General features: G+C 42.9%; 1 protein-coding gene across 13 annotated transcripts in view; it reads right to left on the bottom strand.

Annotated features, from left to right (window-relative positions):
• dock9b (dedicator of cytokinesis 9b) overlaps positions 1–15726 on the bottom strand; it is a 332554-nt gene that overhangs the window by 244257 nt on the left and 72571 nt on the right. For 3 of the 13 annotated variants that reach the window (XM_043691310.1, XM_043691320.1, XM_043691318.1), the window contains exon 1: positions 6354–7336. The exons of 4 other annotated variants lie outside the window; for them this stretch is intronic. In XM_043691310.1, coding sequence (XP_043547245.1) covers positions 6354–6515 — 162 coding nt within the window. In that variant the 5' untranslated portion in view covers positions 6516–7336. Of the gene's footprint in view, positions 1–6353; positions 7430–15726 lie in introns of those variants that run through there. 6 more of the 13 variants (XM_043691315.1, XM_043691313.1, XM_043691307.1 and 3 more) reach the window with 6 other exon arrangements.

Below are 15726 nucleotides of genomic sequence, written 5' to 3'. Positions count from 1 at the left end.
GTGTTAGGTGCATTAGTCAGAGGGAAATTGATCTGGATGGGTTACTCTTCAAAGGGTCAGTGTGGACTGGGCTGAAGGGCCTGTTTCCTCACTGTAGGGAATCTAATCTAATTTAAATGCATTATACAGTGTCCTCTTTTATGCAACGATGGTTTATGTCTGTATTCCTGTCTCAATCTGAGACTTTCAGCATCCCGCTGAATGAAAAACTTCTCAACTCCACTCTAATCCTTCGACCAACTATTTTAAACATATGTCCTTTGTTCTTGACCTCTTTGCTAATGGAAACAGTGAATTGAATTGGGAATTCTGGCAAATACAATAATTAGGATGTTATTTTAAAAGGTACATTAATATTTAAAGCCCTTATCTGAACAAAAAGTTGTTTTGAAAGCATACGTTACATAAGTACATCAGAATAATATAACACAATGCAGAATATAGTGTTACAGCTACAGAGAAGATGCAAAGAAACATCTAATATATGAGAGGTCTATTCATAAGTCTGATAACAGTGGGGAAGAAGCTGTTCTTAAACTTGTTGGTATGTGTTTTCAAACTGTTGTGTCTTCTGCCCAATGAGAGAGGGTGGAAGAGAGCATAACTGGGATGGGAGGAGTATTTCATGATATTACCTGCTTTTCTGAGGCAATGGGAAGTGGAGAGTCTGTCAATGGAAGGAAGGCTGGTTTTTTGTGATTGACTGGGCTGTGTTCACAACTCAGTGATTTCTTGTGGTCTTGGGCAAAGCAGTTGCCATATCAACCTGTAATGCATCTGGATAGGATGCTTTCTGTAGTGCATCTATAAACATTGGTAAGAGTAATTGTGGACATGCTGAATTTCCTTAGCCTTCTGAGGAAGTATAAGTGTTGATGTGTTTTCTTGACTGCAGTGTCGACATGGACCAGGATGGATCATTGGTGATATTTAATCCTAGAGGTTCTCTACCACCTCCACCTCAGCACCACTAATACAGACTGGGGCATGTCCTCCACTCCAGTTCCTGAAGTTGATGACCAGCTCCTTCATTTTGCTGACATTGAGGGAGAGATTATTGTCTTTACACCATCTCATTAAGCTGTCTATCTCCTTCTTGAACTCTGTGTCTTGTCATTGTTTGAGATCTGACCCACTTTGGTGGTGTCATCAGCAAATTTGTAAATTGTGTTGGAGCTAAATTTAGCCACATAGTCGTGAGTGTATAAGGAGTATAGTAAGAGGCAGAGTACGCAGTCTTGCTGGGCACTGGTATTGAGGATTATTGTGAAGGAGGTATTGTGCCTATCCTTATTGATTGCAGATCAGGAAGTCAAGGGTCCAGTTGCTGAACTTCTGATCTGATTGGATCACTTTCATTCTGGTCAGCTGGTTGTAAACTTTCGTTTGGAACTCATGTAGATGATTAGATTAGGTTACCTACAGTGTGGAAACAGGCCCTTCGGCCCAACTAGTCCACACCAACCCTCCAAAGAGTAACCCACCCAGAGACATTTCCCTCTAACTAATTCACCTAACACTATGGGCAATTTAGCATGGCCAATTCACCTGACTTGCAAATCTGTTGTCTGTTGGAGAAAACAGAGCACCCGGAGGAAACCCACGCAGACACGGGGAGAATGTGCAAACTCCACACAGACAGTTGCCTGAGGATGGAATTGAATCTGGGTAGCTGGTGCTGTGAGGCAACAATGCTAACCACTGAGCCATCATGCCGCCCCACAGATTAGTGATGGGAAAAATCCTCACAATTTCCAGTGCTGCTATAACAATTTTTATCAACTGACTGTCACTATGATGTGGTTTCTGATATGAGTAAAACAACACTACTGATATGAAATGCTCATAGTACTCCCTGTATGTGATGTAGTGGTCATGTCACTAGACCAGTAATCCAGAATAAGGCTAACATTGTGGCAGCAGTGGTTCAAATCCCACTATGGCAGCTAGTGAAATGTATATTCAATACAAATAAAAGTTTGCTGAATGGTGGTCATGTCACAACTGTTGATAGTTAAACAAAATCAGTACACTAATATATTTTAGGTTGGAAGATCAGTCTTCCTTACCTGGCCTACATGTGTCTCTTACATGTCCCTTTTGGGCATTTTTCATAGAATCCCTACAGTGTGGAAACAGGCCATTTGGCCCATCAAGTCCACACTGATCCTGTGAAGAGCATCTCACCCAGACCCACGCCATCCCTATAATTCTGCATTTCTCACTGCCAATCCACCTAACCTGCAAATCTTTGGACTGTGGGATGAAACCAGAGCATCTGGAGGAAATCCACACAGACACAGGGAGAATCTCCACACATATATATGCCTGAGGCTGGAATCAAACCCAGATGTCCAGTGCTTTGAGGTTAGCAGTGCTAACCACTGAGCCACCATGCCATCCCAGGTATGGAAAATAAATACTACCTATTCATAAAATATTGTTATCTAACAAACTAGACAAGCATATGAAAGAGAAGGTAATAGAGTTGTTAATGGTACATTTATAGGAGGAGACTCACTTACAGCATTAACACTGGTGTAGACTGGTAAGGCCGAATTGGTCTGTTTCTGTCTTAAGTCTCAAATGAAATCTTAATAATATCCTCCACTTGTAATCAACCAGCTCTTCAGAGACCTAAGTGAACATTAACAAGCTGACAAGCAACTCCAATGTGCCATTCACAGGTGACTTGTTACTTGTTCAGTTTCACAACTGATCTGTGATTTTTCACCAGATATCCTGGAATCTAACATATCACAAACAAGAGAGAAACTTATGTGCATTTGCTGAAACAACTGTTTTCAAACATCTTCCCCAAAGATGTGATTCCTCATTTGGGGTCAATTCCAAGGTGCAAGATGCACTTTGATCCTTCATCCCACAATTAAGGTCATTGGCTGCAAAGCATATCACATGGTCATGCAACATGATATAAAAATGCAAGTCTTTTTTAGATTAGTTGGAAAAACTCAGAAAAGTGACATTAATAAAAGAAACTCTCAGTATTTCCGGCTCTTCATCAGAGATGAAAACGCTCTGGAATTCTCTTCTCAAGGGTAGTGGAAAGAAGGTCAACCTAGGTTATGGTTAGATGCTGTAAGTCACAGAGTGGCTGCAGATGGGCTACAATGGATGCTTTAAGCACAGTACAAGACAGGCCAGTATGGCATACCAGGGAAACAGATGGGAATAGCTCCAAGCAAACGAATGATCTGCTATACCACCTGTGTACTTGTAAAGTAGGGGATACGTAACCTGACCAAATCTAAAATAGGAATTATTTTCAATTACTAGTAAAATGTGTCAAAAAGAAAGAAATGCCAATGCAATAGAATATACTGGATTTATGTAATTCCTGGATATTTTTTATTCCCTTAACATCTATTTTCCTTAATATAATTCAGACAGCAGAGAATTAATGCAAGGTCCTCCCAGAGGGATTGGCATTAGAAACATATTAATGTATATTACTGACCTGGACAAGGAATGCAGAGCATAATTTCAAATTTGAAAAACCTCACCACTGTAGGAAATAATGAAGACAATAGTAACAGATTTTAGGAGGATATGGACAAATAATATGGACAAATAATATGGACAAATAAAATGGGCAGACACATGGCAGATAAGATTTAATGAAGAGAAACAGGAATCGTTTTGGTTGGGGAGACAATCAAAAATTTGACACAATTGTTTTCTTTGGGATATTTTCATGGAATGGTTTATTAGTCAATTTTAGTTGTCTTCAATTGAATGGCATGTGAGGCCATAGCAGAGTTTAGAGCTGAAAATGTGTTGCTGGAAAAGCGCAGCAGGTCAAGCAGCATCCAAGGAGCAGGAGAATCGACGTGTCGGGCATGAGCCCTTCTTCAGGAACCTTTCTCATAGCAGAGCTTAGTTACGAATCAATCACACTGCTATAGGTTTGGAGTCATACAGAGGCCAAAATGAATAAGGATGGCAGACTTTCTTTCCAGAAGGATGCTAGTGAACCAGATGGGTTCCTGCATTAATCAATGGTAGTTGGCATGGTTACCGTTACTGAGACTAACCTTCAATTCCAGATTTATTAATTCAATTTAAATTCCACCAGCTGCCATGGTGAAAGTTGAACTGATGTTCCTGGCCTATTAGCCTGGGCTTCTGGATTACTAATTGCTAAAGTGTGGCGCTGGTCAGGCAGCATCCAAGGAGCAAAAGAGTCAATGTTTCAGACACTACCCTTCTTCAGGACCCTGGATTACTGGACCAATGACATTACCAATGCGCCATCATCTTCTTTCCCCTTTCAAAAGGTGTGTTGTCAGGGATTGACCTGAAGATGGCAGAACAAGTTGAAAATGCGACTTCAATAAGGAATATGGGAGCCTTGGCTTTAAAGGAATGGTGTTCAAAAGTAGGGGTTATGCTAAATCTTTATGAACCATTATTTTACTTCATCTGGAGTACTGTATTCACTTCTGGGCTTGAATTTCAAACGACATTAGAGAGGGTGCAGAGGAGATTTACTTGGATAGCACCAGGGAAAGAGGGAATTTAGTTTGTGTTAAGACTGGAGATAGTGTCATAGAGTTATATAGCATAGAAGCAGACCCTTCGGTCCAACTAGTCCATGCCGACCATGTTCCCAAACTAAACTAGTTCCATCTGCCTGTGTTTGGCCTATATTCATCCAAACCTTTCATATCCATGTACTTATCCAAATGTCTTTTGTAGTTATACTTGCATCCATCACTTCTTCTGGAGATTCATTCCACACATGAATCATCCTGTGTGAAAAGGCTGCCCTCATCCTTTTTAAATCTTCCTCCTCTAACCTTAAGAATATGCTCCCTAGTTTTGAACATCTCTACCTGAGGGAAAAGACCTTTGCTGGTTTTATAAACTTCTGTAAGGTCACCCCTCAACCTCCTCCGCTCCAATGAAAATAATTCCCAGCCTATTATTATAACTCAGATCCTCCATTCTCGGCAACATCCTGGTTAATTGTTTCTTAACCCTCTCCAGCTTAATAATATCCTTCCTATAACAGGGCAACCAGAACTGCGTACAGAGGCCTCACCTGTAAACCTCAATATGATGTCCCAACTCCAAGCTCAAAGGTCTGAGTATTGAAGGCAAGCATGCTAAACACTCTCCTAACCACTCTGTCCACCTGTGACACAAATTTCAAAGAGCTCTGTCCCCGAACCCTGTAGATCACTCTGTTCTACAATACTATCCAGGGCCCTACCATTAATCATATAAGTCACGCCCTTGTTTGTTTTACCAAAACGCAATACTTCATATTTATCGAAATTAAACTCCATCTGCCTCTCCTCAGCCCATTGACCAAATTGATCAAGATCTCTTTGCCCTCTTAGATGACCCTCTTCACTGTTTACTACACCACTAACTGTGATGTCATCCACAAAGTTGATAACCATGGCTCCTACATTCTCATCCAAATAATTTATATAAATGACAAACAAGTGGATCCAGTACCAATCCCTGATGCTGCAGTCGTTCTTCTTGGAACAGAGAAGGTTCAAGGGGACTGAATCGAGCAAGTGAGGACAAACTGTATCAGTGGCTGAGGATTTTCACTATTCGTACGACTGGGGAAGCAGTTACCAACTGCAGTGAGGTTACCAACTCATTCAGTGCTTCAGCTGGCATACTGTGAATGTTGTGTTGCCACCAGACATAGATCTCGCAGGGCAGGAGGTCAGTGCACGGGCAACAGTCTGAATTGAATGGCCATGGTCATGATTTGAGCAGCCCCTCATGCCCCATTTGTGGAAGCCACGTCACCATGGCCCATCCTCGAGTATTCACGGGTTGTCCAGACTATACCTCAGAAGCAGTATCAGTAAAACAGAGAGCATGGATTTCAAAGATTGGCAAAAGAACTCCACCAACACGAGACAAACTCTCCTTCTAAAGCAAGTTTGTATGATTTGCCTGGGTTGGGGGGGGGGGGGGGAAGAGCAGATTCAACAGCAACACAAGAAAACTTGATAAATATTTCATGGAGAAAATCCTTACCATGTTAGGGAGGAAAAAAAACACGCAACTAGCATTCATTAAACAGCTTTCCCTTAGGGTTGACTCAGGCAAGACTGGCAAATGGCTCCATTCTATGCTGTATTACTTTTGATAATCAGGTTGCATTACCAGTTGGAATATTCGATTCAAATTCTTTGATGTGGGTTATGCTAAAATGATTGATTGATTTGCACAACATGAAAACAAATTTGAATGAATTGTTATATTCCATCATGCAGCAGCAAAGCCATCAATTAGCAGGCAAGGAAAACATAAAGAAATTGCGTTTTTAGCACATTCAGTAAAAAGAAAGGTGCTTTTACCAGAGCTGAACAGACTGGTTTCCTTGACTCCTCAGTAGCCACGTTCTGCACTGCATTTTCCAGAGATGCTGATTCAATCTGCTGTTTGCAGATATAAACGCAGTTCTTTTCGACAATTGTTCTCAAACCTTTAAACAGAATGATGCTGGAAGTGCAGCCCATTCCACTTGTGTGTGTAGAGATTGTTCATCAATCAATTTTGTCCAACTTAGACTGTGGACAACTACAGCTCTTGAAGGAGGTTGGCTGCACAGTGCTCAGCATCCTCTCCCCTCTGTCTCTCCACTGTAAGACGGAAGGGCTACACCTTCCCAGGAATTCACCTTAATGACCCTCTTCCCCTCTTGTCACCTTGAGTGACGAATGACACATCCAGAAGGATAGTGCAAAGGGGTCGAACGGCTACAAGATCGTTTTGGTTTCCAAAGAAAAATCACTGCAGCACCACGACAGAGCCAGATCAAACAGGGCTTTCTTCAGAGAGTTAAAGATGCAATCGGAAAAATCAAATTAAAGATGGAACTATATAGGTGCACATCTCAGGGTTATCTTCAGAGACAGCTACATTCAGAGTCTCACTGAGACAACAGCCAAGGTATTGCTGTACCGTTCCCTGGTTGATTTCAGCATTGCACTAACGCCTCTGGTAGGTTTTGCACCATCTTTAATATTAAGATGCACGTTAACTCCCATCTATTTTGCTGATCTAAAAACGTTGTGATTTGTTGTTCGAGATCCCATGGGGGCGGGGAGAAGGCTTGGAAACAGTGCCGATGGAAACTGACGAATGTGTAAATATTCCGATGCAGCTGGTTGAAAGCATCAGCGGCGGGGAATCGCTGCTCTTTATCTCGCTCCTATCACCACCTCAGCGACAAAAAAATGCCTTCTTCAGAAAATTAACCAGCCAGGCGTGTTGAAGTGAAATTGCCAAGACTTTCAGAATTAGTTGAAACCCAGCCCCACGCAATTACAAACAAAAAAAAACCCATCAATACAATCACTGCCTGGACGTGTGCGCTTGAGATGGTTTGCAAATAAAGTGATTCCACAAAGATACATTCTCGCAAGAAGAGATATTAGCCATCACTACACAGCGAAAGAGGATAACGTGAAGTTGCCTCCCACTGCCACAAGCCGAGCCTCCACCCTCCCTGCCCTATCCCTCTCCCATTTACCCTCCTCTCCAACACCACACTTCCACTGCCCCTCTTTCGCCCCCCACCACTTGGGGCATTTTGTTGCTGTTAATGGTCTCACTAGGCAGCTCAGGGTCGAGAACATAAAAATCAAGGTTAACTCTTTCCTGGAGTGCTGCCCTGTCAGAGCTGATCATATCTTTCATCCAGCTGCTAGGTTAGACAGAGGCTCCACCTGCCCTGTGAAAATGAATGTCATTCATAATTCCAGGATCTTGTATAGCACTTTACAGCGAATGAATGTTGGAAACACAGCAGTCAGGAAGCTCCCACAAATATCATTATGATAATAACCAATCTTGTTATTGTAAAAATATACTTTGTTCATTAAAAAAAAAGTATTTTTATGTTTCTTTACCTTGGGTTGGCATGGTGGCTCAGTGGTTAGCACTGCTGCCTCACAGCGCCAGGAATCTGTGTTCAATTCCCCCCTTAGCGACTGTCCACACATTCTCCCTGTTTCTTTACCTTGGGTTGGCATGGTGGCTCAGTGGTTAGCACTGCTGCCTCACAGCGCCAGGAATCTGTGTTCAATTCCCCCCTTGAGCGACTGTCCACACATTCTCCCTGTGTCTATGTGGGTTTCCTCCAGGTGCTCCCTTTCTACCCCCCCCCCCCCAAGTTCAAAAATGTACAGGTCAAGTGGGTGGGCAATGGTGAATTGTTCCATTGTGTCCAGGGTTATGCAGGTTAGGTGGACTGGCCATGCGAAATGCAGAGTTACAGGGATAGGGTAAGGGGGTCAGCCTGGGTGGGGTGATGTTTGGGGAGGGTCAGTGTGGATTCAATGGGGCAAATGGCCTGCTTCCACTCTATTGGGATTCTATGATTCTATGTACACACACAAGGTGCTAAAACAATTCAGTACAGTCTTTGCTGTAGAAAAAACAGACACGTTGCAATTTGACGTTCCTCAGGATTTCCCTGCAAACATTTTCTACTCATACAGGAAACTATTTACATTCATTTTGAGGCACCAGAGGGTCTGATATCTAAACGGACCCCCTGTTATATTTTGGCCAAAAGACCATAAGACGGTGGTCTTTCCCACTGCACCTTAGCGGCAGCTGCTCCAAGCTTTAATGCTTTCCTGAGCACATAGTCCTGGACCTTGGAATGTGCCAATCTGCAACATTCGGTCGAGGTCAACTCCCTGCTCTGGAAGACCAACTGGTTTCGGGCAGACCAAAAGAGTGTCTTTTGCTGAGTTGATGGTCCTCCAAGCCCAGTTGATGTTTGTCTCAGTGTGTGTCCCAGGAAACAGCTAATACAGCACAGAGTCCTGCGTCAAAGAGCTGCTTGGGACGAACCTCAACAAAAACCAATGCATCTCTCTCCAGACCTTCATTATAATGACACATTCCAGCCGGAGATGTGTGACAGTCCGCGCAGCCGCTTTGAGGGCAGCGTGCAGTGGTATACAGAGACCGGGCATCCTAAAGGATCTGACAGGTAGCATCCTTCTCACTGCCAGCAAGCTACACCTTGATGCTGAGAGTCACAGACAGTCATAGTGTCATACAGACAGAAGCAAACCCTTCGGTCCAATCAGTCCATGCTGAACATAATTCCAAACTAAATTAGTCTCACCACCTGTTCCTGGCACATATCCCTCCAAATCTTTCCTGTTCATGTACTTATCCAAATGGTTCACTGGAAATTTCTGGCGATGGGGTATTTTGCCAAATTTGACAACCTGCTCAGGGAACCACACGATAGGATCCATCCTTTCCTTTATTCACAGGGTCTCAAGGGCGCTATGTGCTGACCATGCCTAATGGACTTGCGGTTAAAGGTGTTTTCTTTTCCAAATTTTTCCTTAAGGTACAGGTGATACAGGATGGTCCAACTACTTAGGGTGTTCTGCTGTAATGAGGCTCGAGCTGAAAATGTGTTCCTGGAAAAGCGCAGCAGGTCAGGCAGCATCTGAGGAGCTGGAGAATCGACATTTCGGGCATTCTGAATTCTGAAGAAGGGCTCATGCCCGAAACGTCGATTCTCCTGCTCCTTGGATGCTGCCTGACCTGCTGCGCTTTTCCAGCAACACATTTTCAGCTCTGATCTCCAGCATCTGCAGTCCTCACTTTCTCCTGTAATGAGGCTCGACCCATCCTTCATAACACAGGAGCCAGGTCATACCCAGATAGTTCCATTTAAAGTCATGTTGGAAGATTAGTCAGGAGTCCTTTGACATGGTGCTACCTGATCATTTGTATCTACCTTAGAGGACAAATGGGACCCTCAGTTTAACATCTCCCATCTGAATGATGACACCTTTAGCACTGCCTCACTCCTCCAGATATACACTGCTAGGTCAGCATTGATTCTGTATTGAAGCCTCTGAAGGGAGACTCGAAACAGGGCAGGATACCAGAGACATTTGGCTTTTACACCTTTTGCCTCTCCCTACATTTTCTTTGTGCCTCTGATATTTGTTCCCTTTCAAGAAAGACTGCACCTTTTTTTTTGTTCGGTTGTGCCAATAGTAAGATGGGAAATAGGAGCAAGACTAGCCCATTCAGACATTCCGACATTCAATATGATCACAGCTGACCATCCAATTCAGAGCTGCTCCAGCTTTTCCCCCCATACCCTTTTATCCCTTTACACCAAAGAACTACATCTATCTCCTTCTTGAAAACATTCAAAGTTTTGACCTCAACTGTTTTCTGTAGCAGAGAATTCCATAGGCTCACCACTCTCTGGTGAAGAAATTTCTCCTCACCTCAATCGTAAATGACCTACCCTGCATCCTTAAACTGTGGCACCAGTTTCTGGACTCACTGGTCACTGGGAACATCCTTCCTGTGTTTACCTGGATAGTGCTGTTCAAACCTTGTAGTTTTCTTTAAGATCCCCATTCATTGTTCTAAATCTGCATTCTAGTCTAAACTTCTTCTCAAACTCAAGTTAAATTGAGGGAAGCTTTCAAGTGTCCATGTAGCACTTCCTTTAACTGTCATAATTGCACAGCCATTACCCTAACCCTCCATAAAAACAAAATCGTTTTGACAATGTCTGGCGTTCTAGGTTCATAAAGAACCCAACTCAGAAGAAATACAGAGGGAAAGCAAATTTAGTAATTGATTAAATAGTTAGACAGTTACAAAATAGATCTTCTTTCACATGTTATCATTTTGTAATATTATACCCATAAATCATTGTTGATTAAAAACTACCTTGTCAGAATTTAGACGGTTACATCATCACATTGCCATGCACACCCCAGCATGAGCTGCAATTGGATATTTTGAATTAAATTAGTACATCTCTCATTAGCCTCAGCATTAAGAGATGAGTGTGCACCTTTACAGGAATAAACAATAATGAACGAAGGTGTGGCACATCAATTCAGGAGGGAAATAGCTGGGGATAAAATAAAACCCTCAGGAACCTTAACTATCATGACTCGTAATCCCAGCAATGGGAAAATAACACACCATCATTTTAATTACTGCCTTCTGGCTCTCTGACTCCCAATTATTTCTTTCATGTGTTGGTGGGAAAATGTGAAGAACCTTCTTTATTTTTGGCCACACACCATCTCTTATTTAAAGGAGTGAAATTTCATTGTGTAGAATTTTACTTCTAGAGCGCAGCCAATTTGGCTAATTGTGTCACACCGGTTGCGAAATATAATATGATACAAGAAGTAGGTCCCTTCATTTCCCACTATGATCTTCACAGGCACTGAAATCTTAAGGAAAAACACCCTAGAGCTCCACAATACATGGAAATGCTGTCACAAGCCAGTTATAACCACTCCTGCACATCCAGACTACTTTTCCTTTCTAAAACAAATACTCTTAGAGTCATAGTCATACAGACATAGGCACGGAAACAGACCCTTCAGTAAAGCAGTCCATGCCGACCCATAATCCCAAACTAAACTAGTGCCATCTGTTTGTGCTTGGCCCATCTCCCTCCAAACCTTTCCTATTCATGAACTTACCCAAATGTCTTTTAAACATTGTAACTCTACCTCCATCTACCACTCTGGAAGTTCATTCCACATACAAACCATTCTGTATAAAAAAGTTGCCCCTCATGTCCTTTTCAAATCTTTCTCCTCTCATCTTAAAAGTAAGCCCCCTAGACTTCAAAAACCCCACCTTAAGGAAAAGGCCTTTGCTATTCACCGTATCTATGCCCCTATGATTTTATCAACCTCTAAAAAAGATTATGCCTCAACCTCTATGATCCAGTGAAAAAAGTCTGTCCATCCAGCCTGCCCTTAGCACTCAACCCTCCATTCCCAACAACATCTTAGTAAATCGCTTCTGAACCTTCTCCAGTTTATTAATATCTTTTCTTTAACAGGGTGACCAGAACTGCACACAGTACTCCAGAAGAGGCTTCACCAATATCCTGTACAACCTCAACATGGCATCCCAACATACGTCTGAGCAATGAAGGCAAGCATGCTGAATGCTGTTTTAACCACCCTGTCTACTTGTGATGCAAATTTCCAAGAATTATGTGCCTGAACCCCTAGTTCTCTCTGTTCTATAGCACTACTAAAGGCACTACTTTTAATTGTATAAGTCCAACTGTTGTTGGTTTTATGAATATGCAATAACTTGCACTTATCCAAATTAAACTCTATCTGCCACTTCTCAGCTTATTGACCCATTGATCAAGATGTCTTTGTAATCTTACATAACCTTCTTCACAGTCCTTTATACACCGATTTTGGGGTCATCCGCAAACTCACTAACCACGCCTTCTATATCCTCATCTAAACCATTTATACAAATGGACCCAGCACCTTGTGGAACACTGTTGGTAACAGGCCTCCAGTCCAAAAAGCAACCCTCCACCACTGTTTGCTGTTTTCCTGCCATTAAGCCAATTTTGTATCCAATTGTCAAGCTCTCCCTGAAACCCATGTGACCTAACTTTACTAATTAGTCTACCATGCAAACCTTGTCAAAGGCTTTATTAAAGTCCAAGTAAACGATGCCCTCCACTCTTCCCTCATCAATCTTCTTGGTTACTTCCTCAAAAAACTCAATCAAGTTTGTAAGACACGATTTTCTTGCAGTAAAACCCTTGTTATCCAGCATGATTGGTGAATGGGTGTTGCTAGTTCATCAAAAGAAAACAAGGAGTTACACAAGATAAGGTAATGCTCTGTTTTGAAGGGGATGAGGGGAGAGGAGAGTCAAAGCTAACAGCACAGCGGGGGAATCACAGTTAAACCACCACAACTGTTTCACACTGATACCTCGAACATCAGACCAACTTTAAAAATAAAAATTGAGCTGTCAGTTTTGCTAACAGTTGCTCCAAGCAGTATATCTTAGTTTAGGCACAATAAACCAAACTGATCCAATTATTTAATAATTTTCAACATTATGCCTAAGGACAGGTTTTGCAGATTTTCAATTTTTTTTTACAAATAATGCATTATTTGAACATTGGATGTAACAGTGTTTGATTTCATTTCAAGATGTCAGAGATTCCAGTTAATAGAGAATTCCAGTTGTTAGAGCGTGCCAGATAATACAAAATTTACTGTACATTAAAATTGAAAACACTCCTGGAATGTTCAATATTGCGAGAGTTGAGCGCTCTGTGCATCAAAACCAAACAACACCAGTACAATTAAGAATATAAGAACACATATGTAAAGGTATCCTGATCATGGTCACAGCAGGAATTCATCTACAAGGTACAGAAGTAGCCCATAATGCAGGCACAAATTCTGCTGAATGTTAATACTAATCAGACAAGATCAGATACTGATCCATTCTAATTCTCTGTAAGAAAATCAAGAGGAATAGGTTAATCGATACTTAACCTTTATGCTTCAGACTCATCAGCATCCCAATGTAGCATTGAACCCCCATTTGAAGTCTGGTTGGGTATTCCTGGGAACTTCATTGATGGAAGAGGGGCCTGCAGCTACCAACTGGTTGTGATGGGATCTTTGAGTAATTTTACTGCCACCAACTCTTCTTAGAATTTCAGTGTGTGGGACTTATTAGGACGATAAGTTAAATTAGCCTAGGTCTACCCTGGTAAACTAGATTAACATTAGGTAAGAGACATTGTATTCTTCTAAGGACTAATGACCAGATCTGTGCTACACAGCTGTAGACTGTAGCACCGATATCCTTAATCAACTGCTTAGAAAGGACGAACAAACAATAGGTCGAGCTAATCCAGAGCTTCCAAGTTAACACTTTAAGGCCAGTTGCGTTATACAACACTCATCACATGACCTTCAACAACCCGACCAAACATTCACTCTTTTGCAACTATCAAATGGTACACACCCAATCGGAATGTGAATTGGTCCTGGACTATCTGATTGGCTGGACCATGTAATGGTGTCATTGCCATCATGGCTGTCCCTCGCTTTGAAGATGCTGTCCAATCAGAGCCGAGCATTTCTGCTACGGATATTCAAGTGCCTGGACTGGTCGATTCTCTACCCACAGATCTTTGGGCACAAGAGAAGGATTTCCTTCAATCTAGTGCAACGTTTATTTCATTTAATTACTTTTTCTGCTGGTGCCTTGTCATTACAGTGTTTGGACTCAAAGCATAATGCAGCTTGATGGTTAAGTTGTTATTGTTCTGAACAATTGGTAGCAAGCTCCGCCCACTCATACCATCAATATTGCTGTGTTTCACTGTACATAATACAGTACAGAACAGGAACAGGCCCTTTGGCCCGCATGTCTGTGCTGACCATCATGCCATGCTTAACTAGTCCCATCAGCCTGCACACAGTCCATATCCTCTATTCCCTGCCTGTTTATGTGCCTGTCCAAATGCCTCTTAAACATTGCTAACACATCTGCTTTGATCACCTCTACTGGCAGCACTTTCCAGGCACCTACCGCTCACTTTGTGAAAACATTACCTCACACATCTCCATTAAACTTCCACCCCTCTCATCTTACACCTATGTCCCCGAGTATTTGATCTTTCCACCCTGGGAAAAATATTCTGACTATCCATCCTGTTTTGCCTCTCGTAATTTTATATACTTCTATCAGGTCACCCCTCAGCCTTCAACGGTCTGGGAAAACAATCCAAGTTTATCCAGCCTCTCCTTATAGCTAATACCCTCCAATTGATGCAACATTTGGTAAACCTCTTTTGAACACTCTCCAAAGCCTCCACATTCCCTTTCTAAGGTATGCTACACAGAACTGTACACAATACTCCAAATGTGGCCTAACCAAAATTTTATACATCTTAAACATCTTAAAAATTCCTGAAGAAGGGCTTATGCCCAAAACGTCGATTCTCCTGTTCCTTGGATGCTGCCTGAGAGAAAGTAGCGTAGAGTACAATAGGTAAATGGGGGTGGGGATAGAGGTGATAGGTCAGAGAGGAGAGTGGAGTGGATAGGTGGAAAAGAAGATAGGCAGGTAGGACAGGTCATGAGGGCGGTGCTGAGCTGGAAAGCTGTAGCTGGGGTGAGGTGGGGGAAGGGGAAATGAGGAAACTGGTGAAATCCACATTGACGCCCTGGGGTTGAAGTGTTCTGAGGCGGAAGATGAGACATTCTTCCTCCAGGCGTTGGATGGTGAGGGAGCGGCAGTAGAGGAGGCCCAGGACCTGCATGTCCTCGGCAGAGTGGAAGGGGGAGTTGAAATGTTGGGCCACAGGGCGATGGGGTTGATTTGGTGTGGGTGTCCCGGAGATGTTCCCCAAAGCACTCTGCTAGGAGGCGTCCAGTCTCCCCAATGTAGAGGAGACCACATCGGGAGCAATGGATACAATAAATGACGTTGGTGGATGTGCAGGTAAAACTTTGGTGGATGTGGAAGGCTCCTTTGGGGCCTTGGATGGAGGTGAGGGAGGAGGTATGGGCGAAGGTTTTGCAGTTCCTGCGGTGGCAGGGGAAGGTGCCAGGAAGGGAGGGTGAGTTGTTGGGGGGCGTGGATCTGACCAGGTAGTCACGGAGTGAACGGTCTTTGCGGAAAGCGGAAAGGGGTGGGGAGGGAAATATATCCCTGGTGGTGGGGTCCGTTTGGAGGTGGCGGAAATGTCGTCAGATGATGTGGTTTACGTGAAGGTTGGTAGGGTAGAAGGTGAGCACTGGGGAATTCTGTCCTTGTTACGGTCGGAGGGGTGGGGGTTTGAGAATGGAAGGGCGGGATGTGGATGAGATGTGTTGGAGGGCATCTTTAACCACGTAGGAAGGGAAATTG

Source organism: Chiloscyllium plagiosum, chromosome 6 (assembly GCF_004010195.1).
Source record: "Chiloscyllium plagiosum isolate BGI_BamShark_2017 chromosome 6, ASM401019v2, whole genome shotgun sequence".
NCBI classification, from domain to species: domain Eukaryota; kingdom Metazoa; phylum Chordata; class Chondrichthyes; order Orectolobiformes; family Hemiscylliidae; genus Chiloscyllium; species Chiloscyllium plagiosum.
The sequence above is the reverse complement of the archived record's forward strand: the minus strand, read 5'-3'. Positions and strand labels throughout refer to the sequence as shown.